This window comes from Sturnus vulgaris, chromosome Z (assembly GCF_052056855.1).
Source record: "Sturnus vulgaris isolate bStuVul1 chromosome Z, bStuVul1.hap1, whole genome shotgun sequence".
Classification (NCBI taxonomy): Eukaryota; Metazoa; Chordata; class Aves; order Passeriformes; family Sturnidae; genus Sturnus; species Sturnus vulgaris.
The window spans coordinates 23,138,201-23,162,493 of NC_142283.1; the positions used below are offsets into that span (position 1 = coordinate 23,138,201).

The window sequence follows — 24,293 nt, forward strand, 5'->3', positions numbered from 1 at the left end:
CTATGGAACTTCACTTGTTACTTCAATGCTAATTTTTGCAGTCTGAAGACCAACTGTGGATCTCTTAGGAGCAATAATAGCAAGGAAATTATATATGTAAGTAGATGCAAAAATTATAACCATTTTGCCTTAAATTTTCCTACTGCAAATTTCTTATTACAAACTGGTTTTATAGTTCTGCCAGTCACATTATACAGGTTTTAAAGCACAGTGTGAACAAAATCACAATACCATGCGCATAATGTAAAGTTCTTTAATAGTCACTAAGAACACTGCTTTCAGTCACTTCAAATATGTCAATGCTCATTTTACCTAATAGATTACAGATAACAGCCTGGTTTAATGTTCCCACAGACAGTTATTTCGGAGCTTAGGGAGAATACAAAGGGGCGTAAACATACACAAATATGTTTATAATTAGTCTGCATATAAAAGACACAATGCTATATTCTTACATAACTTCCACAGCAGCTTTCTCCTTGCAGAGATGTCAGCGGTCATGCCACTGCTCATTTTGAAGCAATGGCCTTCTGTGCCTAAATGGGATGGGTGAAGTGGCCTATACTAGGGAATGCAGCTAGGAGCACGTCTCTGTGCACGATCTCTCACTCTTGTGATCAGGAAATACAGCAGAAACTACATCTGAAGCAAGAAACCCCGTTAAGAATATTAAGAAACCCTATTAAGAATATTTTTCTTGAGGTTGTTACTTAGTAGTCTCTAGTTTGAGGGAGATATATTCTTAATAGCACAACCTACTGGCAACACATTCTGCATTTGTTTATACATAAGCAGAGAGCAACATTTTATACCACATCAGTAAATTTCAATCAAGCAATATGTAAAGAAGCAAGGCACAGCATTGCCAAGCATTTAAAAGGCCACACCGGAAGCTCATTACTTTTTCCTTGTCCCCTTATGAAAATCACAGGGTATAATTACACTCTAAAAACTTTCCTGCTCTTATACTGGATTTCACATAAGAACAACTGACAAGTTTTTCTGTGTCTTTTTTCCACGCATCTTTTGATTTTTTTTTTTTACACAAACTTGCCACTAGCCAAAGGGGAAACAAATGTCCATTTTATTATAAGTTAAGGAGATAAAACTAAAAATGTATTTTATGACTAGGGATGACCAGACACAACTTACCAAACTCAACTTTTATCTATGCTTTTTCCCCTGTAAATTACTACAGCCACTGAAGATGGAAAGTTGAATAGTTGTTTCACATAGGCGAAACATATTCCTCAAACGGTTTATAATCTGATCAAATTAAAATAATCATGACTTGTTTTCTCAGAAGGCTTTGACAATCAGGATACTGACAGCAGGGATGTTCTGTAAAATAAAAATGTTTTATTTTCCATGATCTATGGACCTATTTCCTTATTCAGACTTTGTAAATTCATTTTCACAGCAGTGATGAAGAGAAGAAATCATAGAAAATTCAATTCAGAAAGTAAGTATTTTGAAAGGCTTTAAATTACTGAAAAAGTGAGTTTTAACTGAAGAAGCTTAAACAACATTTACTGCAGAGGTTACTCCATTTCTCCTATAATGCTTTCTTGGCTTTGATCTTTAAACCAATGACTCATGAAAATGATATCTTCAAATTTACAGGCCACCAGTAAATGGGTCTTTAAAAAATGTTGTACAACAATAAAGCACGAATCACAAGCGCTTCTTAACCATTTGAACTGTCACTAATTAATTATGATACTGAAACAAAGGCCTATTAAAAAAACCCTTGCTTTTAAAAAGGAGAGAGGAGAAAAGGCAAGACAGAAAAAAGGGGGTTAGGCAGTTCTTCTAGTGAGCAAACCAAACAGCATATTGGGGAGAGAGGTTCAAGAAAATGTATTATGTTTGCTCAAATTAACAGAAGCATTTCTCCCCCACCCCATTCAAAGGGAAAACAAAATAGGGCAGCTCTTCTTGCCACAGACTGGTGCCCCTTAGCTGGAAGCAGCTTCAGTTGTCAGGTTCCTGTCAGCACGTAAGTGCACTTCCCTTCTCCCACTCTTTTGTTCCTACTTAATATGTGCAGTTTGTTCAGCAGCCTTTGCTGTTAAACAAGTCATTTTTTCCTTGCCTCCTCCGCTTTAGGAGGAGGCAAAAATAGCAGGACCTAGGCACAAAATATAAAGCTCATTTCCTGTACCTTAGTGCCTCATTCTTTCACCTCCTTGTCCATAGGATTTAGCTACCAAATAGGTCTTAATCTGTAAACAAATGATTTGCTCTACAATTAAGCCATTCACTTCTTTTTTTTTTCCTCCCTCTCTTTCTTTGGCTGCTTGGCTGCTGTCCAGTGTGGAGGCTCATAGGTTCTTCTATTATTTAGTGCTGGTTAAAAGGCAATAAGCTCATTTAGAGTTTATAAAACTATAAGCTATCAACAAAAGCATTTAATGCTTCTCTGAAGCACTGTGATTTTTGCCTGAAAAAATTAATAATGTGTGGTTGCACATTTACATGTGTGTACACATACATGTGGATGATGTATGGGGGTGGTTTTTTCATGTACTGGCCTGGTTGTTCACTCTGCATGTCTTTAAAAAGCCAGTTATTGTAAGCGACAAATACATACGTTTCACTTGAATTTTAATTGACTGTGTACTTTTTTATCCACAACTGACAATCACAGGAACTGTGATTCACCATGGCTACAAAGCTGAACCTCAAATACTTTGATGTTGTATGAGAAAAAAAATGCCATGCTACTGCAGCACTTCACAATGTTTGCAAATATTGTTTCTTTATAGAACGACGTTGTGAATCACAGGAGTCTACTAGAGTAAGTGAAACCTTCAGAGAAATAAATATCATTAGCGTTTTCATCTCTGCAGTTAAAAGTCACTGATGACTCAAGAGAAAATAACATCGAGAGAAATTTTCCTTTATCTCTATTTTTAAGCTTTTGTTCTTTCTGGAAAATAAATTTTCAGGGATTAAATCCAGAACACAACATATATATATATATATTTGCCTTAATGGAGATGTTTCTACATACAACACGGCTACCACCTCAATGCGTGACAGTAAGGACAATTAAGTATTTTTTTAAAAAGTGTCTAAATGCTTTTAATGCTAAATACTTTAAAAAGTAAAGTATTGTAAGTGGATAGATAAATTTACAGGTGTAAATCTCATTTAGAAATGACAGGTACTTAGCCATTTCAATTTCAGCAATATACTTCCAATGAAATTCTGCAAGCCTATTTAAAGTCTATTACAGCTGCTGACATCAATCTGCCAGGCTTTAGAGTGCTAATCTCCACTGAAGATTTTCACCTATAAGTTTGGCTACTGGTATATTTGAATTAAACACTCTCTGTTTCTCTGTATAGGCAACTACAGACATTAGAGGCGGATGGGCAATAGAGCAGAATTGTCACAGACCACCAAATGCTAGTTTTGCCTGAATAATGAATGAAGTTCTGACTCTCATTAGATTCCAGCCCTCTCCCCAGGGTTTTAGTCCCGATTTCCACACTTTCCACTAAAAATCTCACTTCTTCCCTACTGAATACCACATATTCCTACTGTACCTACTCACAGGAGAATGAACACGACAGGAAACCCCTCTTAATTTAAAGTATCATATTTTAAATGTACACCCATACACTCATGCATATGGATGCATACACAAGCACAGGCCCATACAAAAGGACACACAATAAAATTTTAATTAGCTGTATCTATTAAGACTCACCAGAGATCAAATGAGTGTCTGTCCCTCCCCCTAGCCAAATGACAACTTCTGAAGTTGCAAATAATAGGTGGCAGTCAGACAGTTGTCAGATATGTATGCTCATACTGAAAAACTACTTATAGGTTCCAAAAAAAATCGTGCTAACCCTGCAGAAAAGAAATGTCTCTAATCGTGAACTCACACAGCAATCACATCCATATTTAAATGTTAATTATGTGTATTGTTAACTTATTTAATTTATCGCAATACAATGTACCCTCAATAATTACCAACCAAGAGGATTTGTGAAAATTAACAGTAAGAGGCATTTGAAGCCTTTAAGAAATATTTCAGCTTGAGAAAAAATATAAATCTTGGATGTAGTTTGAACGTAGTTGGCAACTTTTCCACCTAGAGTAGATCTGAAGGCTCAAAAATAAATATTCAAGAGCATAATTTGTTTCTAGATGTGTGCGTGCAAGTAAAACAGCAGCCATAATGTGGAAATTTGAGTCACATTTTGCAACTAATTGGAAGCAGATTAGAATTCTGCCTCAGGGGAACATTGTCAAACTAGAAGCTGGAGCAAATGAAGAAAGAGGTGAAAGCATCGTGAAGAGCTGACAGATTTACAGTGCTCAAGGCAATAAACGGGTACTAGATGAAAATGAATGTGCTTCACTGTACTGCATGCAGTTTTCAGTCATATCTCAGCAGTAAGAGCATACAGCCATGAAACAATTCTTTTCAGAGAAATGGCGAAGGAAAGAGTAAGAACGAACAAAACACCATTCAGGTGGCGTGCAAAAAAACCTATAAATCATACACTGGCTCAAGTTGTTACAAGAATAATATAAGTGGTCATAGTAGGTCCTGTTCTGCAGCCTGGACTCATCTCAAGTAAGGGATTACAGAGACATAACACAAGGAACTACTTACTTGAGTTGAAAAAGGACAGTAAGCCCTTGCTCAGCATGAGCAAGAGTCAAAGCATTAAGCTCTTAGGAAAAAAAAAACCCACACAGATTTTACATTTTTAAAGCTAAGAAAAACACAGAACCCTGCAGACAGATAAATCAGAGGCAGAAGGGGAAAAGCCTTTTTAGGGGGTGATTAGGAAAGGTTGGAGGAGATCATAAAATGAAAATAAAGTGCAGAGGCTAATGTACCAATGCTGTAATGTAATGGAAACAGCTGCTAGCTTTCTCCTTCAGTGCTTGGCATCCATTGCAGCGTCACAGGAAAGACTGTTAAAAGATCTGGACATGAAATGTAAATAAAACTATTAGCCAAAACTCAGTTGTTGTATTTATAAAACAGTAGCAGCTCTTTCTTCTTGTGTATGTACTTACATGCATGTGTGTGTCTGTGTGTATATATATGCACACACACACCTCCAGCATATATGTGAATATCTGTACTGATGTATGTACACACATGTTTGCATAACCCTCTCCTTAAACAGCAACTAGTAACACTATTACACAATATTGCACCTTATTATTGGCTAAAGTGGGCAAGAACATCAATTTATGTTTTCAGTAAAACGGGGTGTGGAACAACAACCTTCATTGTTCTCAAAATGCAGCACTATTTCTCCTTCAAATTTCAGAACTCCAGGGCAATACAACATATAGTGCCCAAGATTAAACCCAGAGCAAAAATTAACCATCAAACTTTATGTCAAATATGTTCATTATATCCATAAATACTCCTGGAATATTACATCCTTATAGTCAGTGCAAGCTAACTAAACAGATGCCTCAACATTTACTAAATCAGATTTAAAATTCCTACCAGCAAAACAAAGTTCAGCGAAGTAACACGGTCCATTTCTAATTGTATTTGCTTCTAACTATTACCTTTTGTTGAAGAGATACAGATCTAATTTCATTTCCCTCCTTCAGAAACAAAGAATTGGCAAGAACATGAAACCCTGAAACATGCAAATACTGCCATTACTTCACTGCTACAAGCCTATAATAAAGCACAGATTTGATAGTACTATCCGTGTAGTGTGGCGAACCACACTCAAATAAACAGTTCTCCATGAAGAATGAAAACCCAAAGACCAAACTCTTCCAATTCAAACATTATTGTTGCTTTTAACATAAGCCATCCACAGAAATCAGCCAAGGAGGTGACAGGAAATCCAAAAATAATTTGGTTTGGCCCTGTGCACTGTGAGAAAGGAGATTACAGTTTGCTTTTCACTCTTCTTACTGGTTGAGGGAAGTGGTGAAAACTATGAAAGCTATGCTTATGTAACAAGCAACTATGGTACCCACAGACCTACTTCTACCAGAGTTCAGCACAGCATCACTGAAATTCATCAATAAAGGTGGCATTTGAATAGCATGAACTTGTGTTACAGGGGGGATGGGCTTAACAAAATCCCTGAATTAATTCAATGGATAATGCAAATGACTAAATGTGTGCAAAATCAAACCGTCTAGTGAACACAGTTAAAGAGGCCAGATGTGCCTCAAAATTTCCTGGGAAACACAGCCTAAACTTGGCTCTTTCTTTTATCAGAATGAAGAAAGCAAGCTCTCAGAGTTTACGAAAGTGTGACCAATTGGAGCTTAGTCTTCTGTTGCTAATTGAAGCATGGGAAAAAAAAAAGCCAGTTTCTGAGGGCAAACTACAAACATATACTTTTTATATTCCACTGCCACATGATAAAAAACAGAATCAAGCTGACTGGTAGAAATTTGACTGGCAACCAAAGACCAACCTATTATTTCAAACTGTTATGGGAAAGCAATAAAATTGCTACCAGGTCTCCTCATGTTACTCTTCAATAAAAAGAAGCCATTGGGGAAATAAGAGGAAAAGAAAACACATCAAAACCTCTAAAGTTTCTTTAAGTAAAAATACACTTCTGTGGTGTTATGCCATCTGCTTCTTGGTTAACATGACAAGACAACTCAACAACTAGTATGTGAGTGTTTTGAAAACACCAAGTAACCACAATCAATAGATTTTAGTTTGCTCTTTTGACTGCAAAAATTGTGTTCACATGCCACTATTGGCGTATGCTTCAAACATCCTCATGAGGTCATTTTCCTTCCAGTATTATTTGGTGGAGTTTCTCTGGAGACAAACACCTCAGCCAAGCTGTGCTTGTGCTCAGAAGTGAGATTTAAGCTAGGAAGAATCAGAAGCTGCGAGAAAATAAGGGAACCAAATATTTGGTATTTTTTTCTGAAGAACGGTTGACAATTTATCATAAAGGACATACAATTGAATGTAGCACAATTTCAGTTCAAAATTAGTGAAACAAAGAGCTTCATATTTAATTCCTAATAGGCATTACAAGCAGAAGCTAGAGAAGTTGATCCTTTCACCTTGAGATTTGGTAGTATTTGTCAACTTACGATAAAAGCAGACATATTATAAATCTCTGCTACTAAATGCAACTTTCCTATTTGCAGTGTTGGCTTAAGATTTCAGAAAATTTAATCAACACCATGGTGACCCTAGAGCTGGAAAAACCTGTCTATACAGACGCGATTCCTAATTCATTGCATGGAACTTGCCCTGAACGCTCACTTATTTAATCAAGCAGTGTTATACATATAAAAGAATATATATTATGGAAGCATACATGTACATTCCATGTACAGACCAAGCTACCTATTCCACTCCTTGATGTTTCTCTCAGTTTTTTCAAAAAAGAAAAAAAACTTTACAAAAAAACCTGCCTGTCAGTCAAGTCACTCTGAATAGTTTTACAACCTTTCATTCAAATGTAAAGGCTTTGTTCCAATTGCCAAGAACATTTTTGTAAGAGTTAAAAGAGAAAGTACAACAGAGAGTGCTTACTGAAATCCTACAGCACAACCAAAAGTCTTTCTCTGACCTTCCTCTTTCCCCAAATGGCTACTCATTGCCTTTAGTAAATTGTGGTATTAAATCAAGAATGTCATAATGATTTTTAAAAATCGTGATTTAAAATTTCATTTAAGAAAAGCCCTCAAATTCTGCTATAACAGCTAGCAATTATATTTATTAAAATTATCACATTTCAAACATATTTTTAAGCAAATTAAAAAATGATATATTGTGTTACTGTTCACTTTGGTGAAAGGCTGCACTGAAAAAGAGCTGCACCAGGCAGAAATAGTGATATAAAGAGAGAAAATAAAAAAGGTTTATGAAACAGAACATATACATATATATATATGAACTTTTCTGATTTTTAAAAAGGTATTTACTTTTTGCAATTATGACATCATCAGAAATTTTCATGAAAGACTGTTTTGCTGTCTTTTACCTAACATAAATGTTAGGTGAAGGACTACGTACTAGACCACTTTTTTTTTTAAATATCCGTATGTATTCTGTAATTGTTAAGAAATAAAAATAACTCCTTGATATGTAAACACACTGAAAAAATCCCAATAGTTTTTAGCAAAAAATATGTCCAGCCCTTCAGTTGAAGGCAATCCACAAATCCACACGTGTGAGCCTATCTGAGGACTCGGGCAAGATGTATTTCTGGTGTGAAAAATGAAGCATAGTGAAGAAGTCAGACAATCTCCAGCCAATTCAGGGAACATAGCAATATATCACCTTGTGCATTAGAACATCATATAGGTACAATATAAAGCTGGTACATTAAAAATACTATAAAAACAATTACCTAGTTGTTGGATCATTTGTACAAAGTATCTTAGCTCAGACCACAGTAGACTCTAAAGCCTGGTTACATGCAGCAATTCCAACTGTATACCATGGAACAAATCTGGAACATGCCACTCAAAAAGTGAATTCTGTATTTGAGAAATACAGACCATGTGACAGTAACACAACACTGCCTAAACTACTGCAGAAGAAATCTAACCTTTTTCAAGAGTGGGTGACAGAAATCCAAAAGATACGTATGTCCTTATCCAAAATGGAAGTGAAAGTGAAGGATAGCTGAAATGTTAGTACTTTTGCAATGATACTCCTGATGATGCTTGTAAAATATGTTCAATATCACATGTATCAATTAGAGTGTAAGATGTGAAGAAACACAAGGGTTTTTTTATTCTTTTAGAAATGCAAATCGCATGGATAACACAGGGCACATGAAGGGGATCTGCATTCAACATGCAAAGGATGTGTCCAGTTAACAGAAAGCAGACCCCAGGCTCTCCCACTAATGTCAATACTGTGCAGATAACCTACTTCTTATAAGGTGGAGGAAAAAAAAGGCACCAAGTTTAGCACGCAAAAAACCCCTGCAGACTTCAGATTTGTGATTTACGTTGTTGTCGATAAAATAGCTTTCCAATTATGAAGGAATGCATTCTGTGTTAATGATCACAACCAGGGGTCCAAGCTTTACTCTTTTGTCAGAACTACAGCAGATCCTCCCCGCAGCTTCACCATTAACATGTCTGTTTCCTGTCAGACCACTCAGAGATAATGTCATTTATCTCAGGGCGGCACAAGACCAGTCATTAGCTTCAGTAAAGACCTCAAACAAAGGCCGGATGGCGTTTTATCCAGGGCTCATAAGGCTGCAGCCAAGAATCTCATTGCCTAACAGTTTAGAACAAGTTATCTTTAAAAGAGTGATTTTCTCCCTATCAACAATTCTAGAACACTTCTCTGAACAGCAGTAAAGTCTGCATGGAAAAATTTAGTCAATGGTTTTATCATTTGCAATTAGGCGTCTGATAAGAGCTTGCTGAAGTTATCCTTTGAGAGGCTGGGGTGGGTTTTTTTGGTTGTTGTTGTTGTGGGAGGGGTGTTGTGGGGTTTTTCGTCCTTGGTTTTACTTCTTAAGGAAAGACAAAGTAAATCAGGTCCTATCTCAATAGTAAGATCTTTGAAGAACTGACCCTTATTGTGTTTGCCCGCAGGAGGTGATCCACTATTAAAAATTTTTCAATGACTGGGCTTCTGGAAATCTCTTTAAATGAAAGTGGAACTGGTTAACTGTATGTACGAACATGTGTTTTCACAGTCTCTCCTGTATTATTGCATTTCAGAAAGCTTCTATAAAGTGCCAGGTGAACTTTTTAAAATAATGATAATAATAATTAAAAAAAGAAAGAGAGTCGGAAAAATACGAGCAAATCTCAGCTTTTCAATTCCTGGGCTCATGCTGACAACTAGAAACAGATGGTACTTTCCATGTTACTTGAATCTGGTTATTGAACACCTCTATGGTTACGGGAGATTTTGCTTAGCACTGTTAACATACATTTCATTTATTGGACTATAAAATGCTACTTTGGAAAAACAAGTCTTTATATAGCTATAATTAAAACAGTCTTGCAAGAAAGCCTGCTAACATGGAGAACACGGTTAACCTCATGACATCTGGACAATCAATCCTTTCCTCTTTACTGGGTATTTATGAAGTTATTAAAATTGTAAAATTACTAATGCCCAAAGTGAAATATTTTTCCAGTAGTTCCGAATATGGTTATCAGCTTCCCTACTTTGTTTGATAGATGTTCTAGACCAGCCTCCATTGTGCTACACTAACTCTTGCTTTGCACAGGAATTCAATAGAAGATCTGGTCATACATATTGGCAGAGGTCAGCAGGTTCACACGGAAAGCTTTCCCCGGCCAAAGGGCAACACCTCTTCACCCAGCTCAAAAAGCACCGTCACACTACTAGACAGCACTACAGAACTTTAAGAACCTTGAGCTGTGCTTATTGTTAGACACCCACACTTATCAATGTTTTTAACAGCTAAATCCCTTATGTAGCTTTCAAAACAGTTTGCTGTCAAACAACAATAGACTTTGTTCTTTAATTACAGCAAGTGACCTCCCTGCCCTTTTATTTCACAGTGAATAAACTACACACAAGGCTGGCAAGAAAAGTACATGAAGTAGCATATCTCCATAACATCATTAATCAAAGCATGTACTTAAATGATTTACATCAATAGGTAAAATTCACCCAGAGATTTCTGATGGCGTACAAAACACTCTCAAATCCTAATGCTAAAACACAACAAAGAAAGTGAAGATAAAATAAATAATACTAGCAACATGTTAATTCACTAAAGACAACTTTCAAATGTGAAATGCAGTCTTAATGAGAAGCATAAGCTAAAAAAAAAGAGAAAAAATCCATCCTGAAGTATCACTAGACTGATAGATTTATAACTGTAATGAAACCCTTCTGATTACAGCTTTGTATCTTCTGCATTAATTTCATGTAAACATACTGATTTTCACATACCAAATAAATTTTTCCCATATCTCAGAGTAAATTATGACTGAATGAATTCCAAAATCTCCTCACAATGCACACAAAGCAAATTTTGTAGCTATTCTTAACACTTTTCAATATAACAGCTGGTTAAAAATACAAAAAACTTTGCTGGAACAGATGAAGAGTTCATGCTGACAAACAGTCAGTAACTGTGCTAAAAACAGTATGGATGAGAAATGGAAAATGGAGACAGGTTTTAACACCAAAAATCTTAGGAGTGGTTAGCCTACCTGTCAAAGCTACTTATTCAGACATGTTACTGGTGGCTTAGCCACAAAATGGACTGCACAAATATAGCTCAAACATCTTAGAATTACAGCACACTTTGACTTTATCCACATATTAGGGGAGTGGCGACTTTTACAACATACTTGCGGTTTCTGCATAAAAGAGCCAGCAGAACACAGTCATTGATTTAATTAGGCTTCATAAGATCCAATTTATCATGTTTTACATGACTCTCTGCAGCAAGGAAACATAATAAATAGACTAAAAATAGAATTGAAGCATGCTGTGAAAGCTAAACAGTGACTACAACTCCTGGGAATCTGCTCCAAGCTTTTCACAAATAGTAAACAAATGCAGTATTATATTCCACAGTACATATAAAAGCATGTACATTTTGAATCAGCAGTCATGAACTCATTTGATTCTAAAAGGAAACTTCCAAATTCATGAGGCATGTCTTGCACAACAGTAAGATAATTAAACATTGATTTCAAAATGCAGGCTGAAAATTATCTATTTATCTACAGATACAGGTTGCTTTGTGCAAGTATGGCATATATGTTCTAGCATATAAACAGTCAAGGCAATAACACTTCAACAATTTAAAACCTTTAAAGAATTCTTTCCCATGACGATTAATCATTTGAGGAGGTGGAAAAAAAAGCAGAAAAACAAACATAAAACGCTCGAATGTTACTAATATTGCCGCTGGCTGGACTTAAAGTATCAGCCATTATCAGCAACAGGCTACATTATTATTATTATTATTATTATTATTATTATTATTATTATTATTATTATTATTATTATTATTATTGTTAAAGGGAACATTCTTGGCTAAAAAAACGCTAAGGGGACGTTACTTAAGATAGCAAGCAAGCACACCATTGTGCCAGACAATGGCCAAGGCTGCAGGAGCCTGATGTGCAGAGCCTGTATTAAAGTGTGTGTGCCAACAGCAGCGGCTGCTGCTGGAAATGCAAGCTCCAGATCTCCTCCTGGAGCAACATCTACAACACACAGAATGTGCCACTGACGCTGAACTCCTCCATACGTGTTTGCTCTGAATTTGCATGCCATCCCATTTACATTGCACATAAGATTACTCGTACGTATATAGATTCTTCATACAATTTCCTGTGTGACTGGAGAGTTGAAAGAACACAACAACGGGAGAAACCACACCACCCTCTAATCTCCGTTGCCATGGCAGCAGCCTTTGAGATACTGAAATGTTCAGATTGCCAGCTAAACAAAATTGTTGAATGTGAACATTTGGCGAGAGATTAAAAGGCTAAGGGGGTTGCAAAAGGGCAGTACCTCCCACATTCCAGGCAGCCACTGAATCCAATCAAATGGCTCTGACTCTTTAACCACAGCCATTGTGAAGACCGGATTAGGGCAATTTATCTAGATAGTTAAAACAGATTAGAGAACTGCAATTTGAAGACTATTGGCAACAGAAGTAAATGCCTACTGTACTAAGTTAATAAAGAGACCATGAGATTTTTGAACACCTTTCTGCCGTGAACAGCACTATTCATAAATCAAAATGCAAACATATACACATGAATTACACAGCAATCTGGTTTTCTCATCTGCATTTAGACAAGGTCATAAGGCTCACTCAAATTCATCCACAGATATGCTATCTTAAAAGCAATAATATGCATACAGTATGAAATTTAATTTGTTCCTTGCCTTGAACAGAATCCCTTGGAATTATCTTCCAGAAGTAACAAATATCTGGTATCACAAACACCCAAATCTAATCCTCCAGTCGATTTAGTATTACAAAAGCTTCATGAATGAAATACAAAACGCTGGTAGCCAGTAATGAGAAGACATAACTCCCTGCTCCCTGAGACCTTCAGCCCTCTCAGACACTTGCAGACCATACAGTTAACACCAACCGACCTGAAAGTTTCCCCATGGCTGAACATTCACTCGGGGAAGTTGTAAAAGCAGGTAATTTAGGACCAACAGCTGACAATACAATCACAATTTAACACCCCGAGACTGTTCATTTGGAGGGTGTTGGTTTGCTTTATTTTTCAGGCAGAGCAGGTTCTCTTTGTTTAACAACCTGTAGAATTTACCGTACTTGTAATCCTGGGCCAACACTCGCCCTCTGGACCCCGAGAAGATGGCTTCTGCCCTAGGGACAGAACTCCCACCAACACTAGAACATCCTTGAAACAGCAGTTGACAAAAGACAACAAGATCTCCCTCCACCTTTCCCGAAGAATAGAGTAGCAGCCATCTATTCATACAGAAAGCATCCTTGTAATAGAAAGGAATAAAACCACACGCTCCCATCTGATTTCTTTCACACATTTCAACCGCTCAACAAACAAGCAGTTCAAATCCACGAGGCAGCGTGGCTCAGAGAGAAAAACTCCCCCAGACAGGAGACAAACTGATCCACTCTGTTCCAAAAGCTGTTTTGCACACACGATTCTCAGCACAAGGTGCATTTCCCTCCCCCAATCATCCTCCTTCCAGGAAGACAACAGCACTGCCTGTCTGCTGGCTCCTTCCTCCCAGTCGCTACTCCAAGCTTCTGGGGCCTCTGGGCTGCAGTGCCATGGAAGCCCCCAGCACAATAAGTATCCTGTGTCTCCAGGAAGCGCAACGGCGGAGCCCCAGTCTCGACCCATAGCTCCTGTTTCCTCCCCCATGCACAATCTCAGCCCTAGGCAGTGGGTCAGAGAAGGGAGAGGGGTTCCTTTAGACTTTGGGAGAGGAATGGCCACAAATGCCTGCTGATGCTGTGGAAGAGTCAGCACATACAAGACCTGCTGCGCCTGGAGCCTGAGCTATGCACCCCCAGCCTGCGAACACATGCCATCCCCACTGGTACTGCTGCCCTCTCCTAAAATTGGGGACAGCTCAGTCAGAGCATTTCTCCTTCTGGGCAATGCAGTTAAAACGAGCAGACAAAACAAAAACGTTCTCCAGGTCTCAAGGCAGGGAGAGGAAATCACAAGGAAGAGAAGCACACTGGAAACATGGTATCTTCCGTACAGGGAAGAGGTCTCTAGGTCAGTTTCTCTTTTTTTTTTTTTTTTTTTTTTGGTAAGGGAAGGAGGAAGGACATACGCATGTCACAAATACACAGCAAAGAGGACAGAGGAGCCAGACATACACTCAGGGGACACTCATTATAGACATGGGGAAACACAGAAGAGGTGGAGAGGAGCTTTGTCCTACCTTTTCTGTTTTCAATTTCTTGATTCGCCTGTGGCTCTCCTCCTCCTCCTCTTCCTTCTTTACCAAAACAGAGTTCCCCATTAACCCTGAATCCGGGGTGCTTTTGCTCACCTCCCCCACAGCAGAGGAAGTGCAGTGGAAGGGGCTGCCGCTTCCACCACTGCCTCCCTTGGCCCCAAAGCCATAGAGGTGCCCAGAGGGAATTTGGCTATTGCCACCCCCACTGCCATTGGGGTGGCCCTGCTGCAGGTCATGCTGCTTGTCCTTTCTGGATTTTCCTGCATCCTTATCCCGCTTGGAGCCTCTGCTGCCTGGGGCTTTACCTGGTTTCTCCTCTTTGTTTTTCCCACAAGAGGCAACGGTGGTGGTGTTGCTGGTGTTGTTATTATTGCCGTTTGGGTTACTGCTCACACTTTGACCCAGTGCTGAATTCATGCCAGTTGCCTCTCCAGGGCGCCCTTGGACTTCCTGCCTTTTGCCAGCACTGCTGATCTCAGGAATCCCATACAAGGCAGCAGAAGGCAGAGATTTATTAGCATCCTTAGAAGTTTTACTCCTTTTCACTTTTGATTTGCTAGTCTCTTTGTGAGAGGAATTCCCCTGGGGAGCAGAGGGCTGAACAGAAGCGAATTTTAGGCCATCAGCTAAGGCTGAGGTAGCATTAGCCCCACTGGAAGCCAGACCCCCGCAATCCTTGGAGCTGGTGTTGCTGCTGCTGGTGGTATTAGAATTATTCATCTCAAATTTCTGTCTGTCCTTCTCTAAATCGGCGTCCAAATCGATTATTAAATTCCCAACACCGATTTCCCAATCATCGCCACTGTCATAAGTGTCAACTGCGTTTGGATCCACACCTTTTCCTACAGTGGAAGTGTTCAATGACATCCTGAAGATAAGATCTCTAGAGTAAAAATCCGATGAACTTTCCTTTGGAGATGTGGGGACATTCGTTTATCTCCGTTGGGCTCTCTCTTAAGTTCAACTCTTCTTGTCTTCCTCCCCTAGGTGTGTCTAGGCTCACAACCTGCAGTCCACATCCACGTTGTCCTGTGAGGAGGGAAATAGTCAAGTATTTCTTGTCTGGGTGTTACCACAATATAACGTCACTCAATAAAGAGGGGGCAAGGCAGGGGGGAGCAAAAACATTCACCATTGCCACGTTCTTAAATTTGTTAAGCCAGAGGCAGTGGCTGTGGTGTTTTTATAACAAGCTCTTTTAATCTAGTTGTATAGCAACATCCACAAAGCCGTGTCCATAAAAAAGAAGAAAGAAAAAAAAATTGAAGAAAAAATTATCTACATGATTTAAACCCACAAAGTTCAGGAAATACAGTCATAGAAGTGGTGCCTAGCTGTTGGAGCACATGTTGTAATCTAAGCCCTTGGACCACCACCTAGGCACGAAAAGGAGAAAAGGAAGGACACGGATTCACTCTTCACTGCATTCCATGGATTTTGTGGCTTTAAACCAGATCCTTGAAGTTTTGGGACTCTCCTGTATTATCTTTTACCCCCCCTTCCACTTAATCTCTTGGGGAGGTGGGGGAGGAGAGTGCTAAGGGAAGTGGGGAACCTCATTTTCCCTACCACAATACACCTTCTGTTAAAAACAACAACCTACAAACTCAAATGTTTACTGGAAAATATTAAAGTCTGTAGGTTAAATTTCTTTTTTAAAGTGAGAAGAAATAAAAATTCTCTTTTCTTTAAAATATATCCTTAAGATAACAGTTCTAAAAGCAGCTCTAATGTATTCCTAGGTCACACAATTGTTAGGTCTGTTAAATATAGTATTACTGACTGTACAGGAAACTGATTAAGACATACACTTTAAGTGATCTGCACCAAGGTGGCCTCAGTGACCGCAAATGAGTGTGTGTTTGACAAAGCTTAGTTAAAACGATTTTTAAAGGGATCTCTCCCTTTTACAGTCAACTGCCGAAATACTTATACATATATATGCATAATGCTTACCTTTAATCCTTTATCATTTTTAATTAAACCAGCAAATCAAAATGCTGTTCCCACTCGTCTCAGCAACAACTCTGTGCCTCATTTTACTTAAAGAGCAAGTGATCAAGAAGTAGAAAGCAAGTATCATCTCAGCCAGTATAAATCGGTCAATAACATATCTCCCCCTACTTTGGCATACGGATCAGAAGTCCTTTTTTTGTTTGTTTGTTTAGGTTTTTTTTCGTCCTTGCTTAAAGAAAAAATAAACGAAAAAAAGAAAAAAAAATGCTGTGCCTCACAACTTTACGAGCTGGGAGGTAATATTTCACATTCAGAAGTGAAGCATCAAGGACCAGATTTTTGTTTGTTTGCTTTCCTGAATAAGCACGGAGAGGTAATAATCATCACAGTAAAATTTAAAAAAAAAAAAAAAAAAAGAAAACAAAAAAAAAAAGAAAACTAAAAAAGGAAAGAAAGAAAGAAAAAAAAAAATGTTTCCCCAACTTCACACTCCGTCTTCAGCCCCGGACCTGGGAGCCATCCCGATCAGTAAGTAATGATCCCACGAAACAAACCTACAGGCGCCCGGGTGTTACAAGACAGAATGTGCTAACATCGGGATAAATTAGTGAAAGGGAGGAAGGAAAAAAAGAAGAAAGGACTGAAAATCTGGGCTGGATTCCGCCTGTTAGTTGGGAAGTGGCATTTTTTTCGCCCGTCCTGACAGATCTGATTTCTTGAAGTAACTTGAGGGGAAACGGGCGGGGGAGGCGGGGGGAGGGGGAAGAGGGGGGGCGAGGAAGAGGAGGAGGAGCGGGAGGGGGGAATCACTGATCTGATAAACCGGTTATCAAAACATTTTGTGGGAGTGGAGGAAGGACTGCGTGCTCTCAAACGAACTAAATTTTCCCAGGGGTAAGATTTCGGGGAGGGGAGTGCCTGTCCCCGTCCGTCCCTTCCCCCCCCACCAGCAGCCTTAGATCAGCGCTTTTTAAAAATAGGAATTAAAAAAAAAAAATCAGCATAGGCACGTATCAGTTTCGAATTGCTGTCTCGGGGGAAAAAAAAATAATAACAACGAAAAACCCGTGAGCTTGGGCTAGTCAGTCATGCGGTAAGTAATTCAGTAATTAGAGTCCGAGGAGATAAAGCAGACGACCTTTTTGTCAGGACAGATCGCTCCCACCTTATTGTCTCAGCAAACCTCGCAGTCTACCGTTATCACCCCCTCCCCCTTCCCTATGCCTTCCTCCCCAAGTCAGACGGTCTCGGAGCTTTAGCTTAGTATTTTTAATTAGCCGGCGATGGGAAGCTAAAAGCCGTAATGAATTGCCGGTGGCGGAAGGGCGGGGGGAGGGGGGGCGCGGCGGCTCCCGCCGCCCGCGTCACGTGACGCCGCCGGGCTCCATTGGCCGCCGCGGCGCGGGGCCGGAGCGCGGCCGGGGCCGCCCCTCACACACCCGGCGGGGCGGGCCGCGCCCTGCCCCGGCCCCGCGCCGCGCCGCGCCGCGCCGCGCCGCCGGCCGCGCCGCCTCGGCTGGAGCCCCCGGGTGCCCCCCAGCAACGCCTAGCCGAGACCCCGCCACCTCCCCGGGGGGCGCATTTACCTCAGGGCTTTCCCTCCCCTGCGCCTCAGGGCCGGCAGAAGCAGACGGAGGTGGAAGCGGCCGAGGCATCAGCCGCCGACGGACGATCCCACCCCCTAGTCCAGCCTCGCGTTTCTGGTGTCTCGGTGTGACAAGCGAGGTGCCTCCCGGTCTGTCGGTGCCCCATCGCTTCTGCTAACGAGCGCAGTGCTCTCGGGGCCGGGGGGGCGGGGAAGCAATGCAGACTTGGCTGTAATGGTGTCACTTTTATCCCCCCCCCCCTCCCCCCGCCCTGGGTTAGTTAAAACCCAAAAAAGGCACTATGCTTTAACGCCCCCCAAGTGCACCGTCAAGTATGATTTGTGTGGCCACAGTGCTTTCACCCTCTTACTTCCCTCAAATAACTCACCCTGTTTGTGGGATTGTTTTGGGGTTTTTTTCCTCCTTTAAAAATCCCCAAGAACCCTAGTTATCTCAACTCCCAAAACTCTTTAACACTCCCGTTTGCAGAGAAAAAAAAAAAAATCCCCTCTAAGTGCTATAGACACACCACGCAACCGTACTTACGGTCTGTATTGGATCGAGTTGACCTTTTCCTTCTAACTGCATTGAGTGTGTTTTTGTTGCAGCCGCTTTTTATTTTAGGAAAAAAAATTCTAATGTCTTCAACAGATTTATTGTGTTTGGAGGAAGAGAGCACCAGATATCATGAACCTTCCTTTCTTTCTAGAAACAAAATTAAAACAACGACCAAAAAATAAAAAAAGAAAAAAAGAAAGGAAACCAAAATAAAATAAAAATAAAAGCTGGGCAGAGGAGGCAAACCCGGCATGTGTGTCTGTCCCCTCACAGGCTGACACACAGGCACAGTGGACAGGGGCGCTGCCCCCACGGCAGCGGCCGAGGCGGGGGAGTGGGAGCCTCGCTCCGCGCGGTACCTGAGAGGGACTTTTCTTTGTTCGCGATGCCCTTTCCCTGTCGGCCAATCAGCACCCAGCTTTTATGAAACCGGGCCCTGCGATTGGCCCGCGCTCCTCCTGCCTGCCGGCGAGGGCGAGAGACACAAACACGCACCCGCTCGCACCCCCGGCGCCCGCTCGCACTCGCGCCCTGTACCCCGCACACACGCGCGGTGCCCTCTGCACCCCTTCACACACACGGCACCCTCTGCACCCCCGCACGGCACCCTCTGCACCCCCGCACACACACGGCACCCCCGCACAGACGCCCTGCACCCTCACACCCCCCCCAATACACACATTGTACACTCACACTGCGCACACGCACGAAGCCCCTCGCTCTGCAGCCCGCAGTCTACACCGAGCCTCCTTGCTGCAGCCAGATACAAATCGTGTTTCCCATTTCAATTATCCTACATAACATTTAAGGCTTAGGGAGAGGAAAAGAAATGAGAGGGGAAAAAAAAAAAAAGAGAGGGGGAGGAGGGAAAAAAAAATAGAAAACCAAGGTGGAGTGTAGCTCTGCCAAGACTCACACGTCGGGAGGAAGACTCCCTCATTTCGTTTTAATTTAATTTCAGGGCAGTTTTCGAAGCCATGATGAATGATTTTTCTGTGCTGGTTTCAAAGAGGCAATTTAGAATCTTAGTCATAATTTTTAAATGCCCCCTCATTCAAAATTATAACAGCTTGAAGCCAGCGAGAGAGGGTTGCTGATACACATGTGCGATTATTTTCGTGCTTAGTGGAGGAGAAAAGCAAACAGTGTCTGGAGGAAGGGGCTGAGGGGAGGTTCAGGGTAGGGCAGCACCCCCACCTCTGCTTGGGGGTCACCGAGGCGCTGCTTCGCTCTCGGATCAACTCTCCTTGCATTCACTTTTTCAGCTCCTCATGTGTTTTATTACATGTTCATTTTTACAATATGGCTTAAGTTAGACAGGTCGGGTTTATTCTTTCTTTCTTCCTTTTTTTTTTTTTCTTCCTCTTTTTTCGGAAGGAAGGGGAGCAGAAAATAACCCTTTTGTTTCCAGACTGCTGATTTACTGCCGCACGCACTGAAGTGTGAATGCCAGCGACCCTATAACTACCACGTGAACATCCTTTCACAGGAATTAGTAACACAAATCTTCCCTATCGGGCTTTGTGTAGCTCGAAAATATCCCCCTTAATCATTCCTTTTGTTTACGTTGGGAGCCATTATGCTACACCACTGCGTTAAATTGCGTTTAACCCTTCGCGGACGGCGGGGTGGGATGGGGGCGGCGGCGGCCGCCGCCCGCGGGCACCGGGGAGTGAGGAGGTGGGGGGCACTGCCCCTGGCCCCGCAGACACCCTGTTCCTTTTAATGCCCTTAAGCACGATCTCCTCTTTTTTGTTTCTCCTTTTTTTTTTTTTTTCCTTTTTCCTCTCTTTGACTTCCCCCCCTCCCCCCCTTCCTTTTCCCCTTGATCTCGCTGGGACTGATCTCCCTGTGAAAATCGATACGGGATGTTTTTCTTGCCAAACGTACGCATCGCCCAAGTCAAAATTTCCGGCAAGAAGTCAAAGCGTGGCATTTACGATGTCCTGCACATCCATGACAGGGTGACAAAATACCTCTTTGGATTTCGTCCAGCTGAGCAAATCACGCGCATCAGCGTCCCCACGTTGCAGGCTTCCCATCAAAGGAGCGATTAGTGGAGAGGTACCAGAGGAGCAAACCCCCCTCAGACGCGGCTTTGCTGCGGGGGCTTTGCGGAAGGTGAAACAAGACTTGCGGGGGTAAAAACCGCCCGTGGCGTGGCACCCGGCCGAGCTATGGCCACCAGGTCACCGTGACCAGAGGCCCTGGGAGAAAAGGCTGCCCTCCAGGTCCTGTGAGCCCCTCACGGCGCGGTCACCATTGGGGTGACCATTGGGGTCACCAACATACGCTGCCTTGGGAGGCCTTGAGGCTGCCCGGTCTGAGACTCCTCCGTTTCTCCTGTGTAAAAATACTTCCCCTTCAGGGGCTGGTAATGAAGGGTTTATTAGCATGGATATGTTCATTGTCAAGGAGGCCCTTGATCACAATAAATGCTTAAGCCATTACAAAGGGGGGGTGGGGGAGGAAGCATTAAAAAAAAAAAAAAAAAAAGTCATGGCATGTGTGTAGAACAAACAAGAAATGCTGAGCTGTGAACACATCCACACATCCCTGTCCTCCCGCCCAGGCGTTGGGACAAGGCAGACATAATGGCAAGGAGGGCCTGCGAGCGAGCGGGCCCTTTCCCAGGCGGTGTGGCACGCAGACGGCTGGAGACACTGCTGCCGCCCTGCCCCCACGGACGGGACACTTGTGCCCAGCACTCGCAATCTGTGGGGGAGTGGGCATGCATAATGTTACAAGGTACCGAAAATCACAGCTGCCCCGCGGTAGCTCTAGAGTGATGTCACTCACTGTTTAGCAGAATTCTAAGATCAGCAACACCAAGCTTTTGATCTACTTAGTCGTGGATCACTATTCCTGTTTCCTTACAGTATGTATTTTTCAGATTTAGGTAATGGCCCTGATTTTTTCAGTATCGACCTCTGTTTAGACACGTTTCACTTTGGGCTGCTTCTCGTCTGCAAAATTACAGTCATTTTCACATTATTATACAGTGAGTAGGAGCCGGTTTGTATTTAGCGTTGGGTGGGGGAAGGGGTATTATGGGAAGTGATCTGCTACGGTCAGCACATAATTTCAGCCCAAAGAAAATTACTTCTGAATAGATGGTCTGTTAACTAGCCAAGGAACAGTCACTGGGAGAGATTGCAAAAATGCCTCTGCTTTATCTGCCTTACACCATCATTTTAATTTTTGAAAGCAACGGTCAGTGAAAGAGCCATTTCTCCAACCACAGAGGCCATCTGATGCATAAAGTATCCTTAAAAACCTCCTCAGATCATAAATTTCAGAGAGCAGCCTCCCCTCTCGCCCCTGGCTTTTGTGCATGAGTCTACAGGGAAGGAGCCTGTCCAGCGTACCGCATGGTTACCGAAGCAGGGTTTTATTTATCCATTTCTGTGGCAGAAATTACGGCAAGGCTGCTCACCGGCCCGTGGGTGCATCTGCAGCAGCCGATTCCCATGAGTGGCTGCAAAAGGACCACTTAACTCACATTGTCTTGTCAGGTTGAGAACGTCAGTATTTCAAAAACCGGCCAGGGCCCACCGGGTGATTTAGTGGCTTTTCCGCCTTAATTTCTACCTGCTCACCAAATTAAATTACAACTTTGTATTTCTGCCCATTTTACAAGACAGACAAAAGGCCAATAAATTAGTGATGTTTGTCTAAAATAGTAAATCCGTGTTTAATTGATTCAGCTAATTCGCCTGCCCTGGTCCCTGACCAGGTTGGGGGTTTTTTTATTTTGTTTTGTTGTGAGGGTTGTTTGGTTTTTGTCGGTTTTGGTTTTTGGTGTATTTTTTTGTTTGTTTCTGTTTTAACTCCGCAGACATATGCACTGCACACGCTAGGAAAGATCACCGTGGCGGGTCTCTTTGTTTCGCGGAGGGCCCGCCAGGCCGGTGTCGCTGCCCCCGGGCCGGCGGCAGCCCGCGTGTGCCGTAAGGGGAGAGAGGCTCCTTCCCGCCCCTCCCGCGGCCGCGGGCCCCGCGCGCTGCTCGCTGCCCCGGCCGCTGAGCGGCCGCCGCCCAATCAGCGCGCCAGAAATCTCTTTCGCGGCCTGCCATTGGCCGGCAGGGCGCGGGGCGGGGCGGGGCGGGACGGTGGCCGCGCGCCCGCCGTGCCCCTGCGCGCCGCCCCGGGGGAGCGGCGGCGTCGCGCGTGAGGGGAGCGGTGTGGGCTAGGCGCCCCGGCCCACTGCCGCTGACATCGCTGGGGTTAAACCTGCCGGGCTAAACTGCAGTAATGCCACCTAGTCCTACCGTCATCTGCTGCAAAGCCTTGACTGCCTCCCCTCATTCAGCCTCTCTGCACTTCTCCCTTTGTTCCCGCGTTCCATGTTGCAGGAGCACGGGTGCGCGTCCGGGCCTCCTGTCTTGGCATTATAGACAGCATGTCTGCAAAGATTAACACGTCGTTCTCTTTCTCTTCAACTTTGGACCAAAAAGAGGGCAAAAATCTATTTCTCATCAGGACCTATTTGTCAGACTAATTATGTAAACAATGAGTGGCGTTTCTCTTCTCTACAGTGTTTTGCACATAAAAGTTTTCTCATAATGAGATTTGAAAGCAGTGCCCTGGAAATTGTATTCATCCGAAAATGTTGGGTTAGCGCATCCTTAGAACCCTCGGAATATCCCACAGTATTACGGACAAACTTTCAATTGATGTGCACAAACCACTGGCTCTGCAGATTAGTTGTGGGTAATTTATTATAGCACTGCTGACTGCCAGTGATCCACAGAGCAGAGTGTGGGAACTGATGATGCAAACTACAGAAGAGTCATTATACACTTGGCAAATACTTCTGTTAGATACCACTTTTTTTTCCTTTTTTTTTTCCTTTTTTTCCCTTTTTTTTCCAGAGGCAATGCTGACAATGTATCCTTCTTCTTTAGAACAGTCCTGTAGGCTCTTTTACATTTATCTGCATATTCACAAGGAGTCTCAGTTTGATACCTAATCTAGAGGTCAATGTCTCTGATGTTTCAGCATGCAAATATAGGTTCTATATGGAAACAAAGTGCTGCTATGTTGTTTATTGAAGAGCAACAAAGATGACCTGACAACTAGATGGAATGATTTATGAAAGAGCCTCTGTGTGTATATGGATTTATTTGGGGGTACAGAGAGAGTGTAAAAGGGAAACAGGATAAAAACTATCCTTCTGAGAGCACAGAGAAAGAAAAGCAAAAAAAAAAAAAAGAAAACAAAAGAGAACAAAACAAAAAGAGTGGGAAATAAAATGGAGAAAAGAAAAAAAAGAAAGGAAAATAAATAAAAGAGGAAATGAGAAAAGCAACAGTTCAAAATAAATAAATAAAAATCCTTGCAGTGAAAGGTGCTAATCATTGAAATAAGTACAGTAGAAATAAATGAGGAGGAAGTTCCTAACTTCTGTAGTGTAGGACTTGAAAATTAGACTGGAAAAAGCACTGAAAATAAATAATATGGGTGATTACTCCATCTCGGCATTAGAATGGACTGAATGTCCCTGTAAGTCTTTTTGTAAATTAACAGCTCTCTGAAGTTCTGCTGTACAGTTTGAATTACAAACCTTTTACCTAGACACGAGTATAGCCTTTAGTTCATTGTATAGATAGTCAATTTTTAAAGTAATTTAAACAGCATATTTATTTACGTAGTGCTTTGTGTAAACATTCAGATAACGTTAAATACATTTATTTCTTTCATAATGGAGAGTGTGTTCTGAGAAACAAGCAGTAAATGTTGAAATCTGTTACAGTCTTGTCATAGCCTCAGCTTAATGTTTCACAGTCGATTATAATTTGTAA

At 41.9% G+C, this 24,293-nt stretch overlaps 1 protein-coding gene across 4 annotated transcripts in view; it reads right to left on the bottom strand.

Annotated features, from left to right (window-relative positions):
• The window catches only part of ZNF608 (zinc finger protein 608), an 84,696-nt gene extending 65,900 nt beyond the window's left edge, over positions 1-18,796 (bottom strand). For 2 of the 4 annotated variants that reach the window (XM_088156014.1, XM_088156011.1), the window contains exons 1-2: positions 18,478-18,796; positions 14,372-15,418 (exon numbers count right to left, since the gene is read on the bottom strand). In XM_088156014.1, coding sequence (XP_088012140.1) covers positions 14,372-15,256 — 885 coding nt within the window. In that variant the 5' untranslated portion in view covers positions 15,257-15,418; positions 18,478-18,796. Of the gene's footprint in view, positions 1-14,371; positions 15,419-16,345; positions 16,715-18,477 lie in introns of those variants that run through there. The other 2 variants (XM_088156010.1, XM_088156013.1) reach the window with 1 other exon arrangement.
• Positions 18,797-24,293: the final 5,497 nt, after the last annotated feature.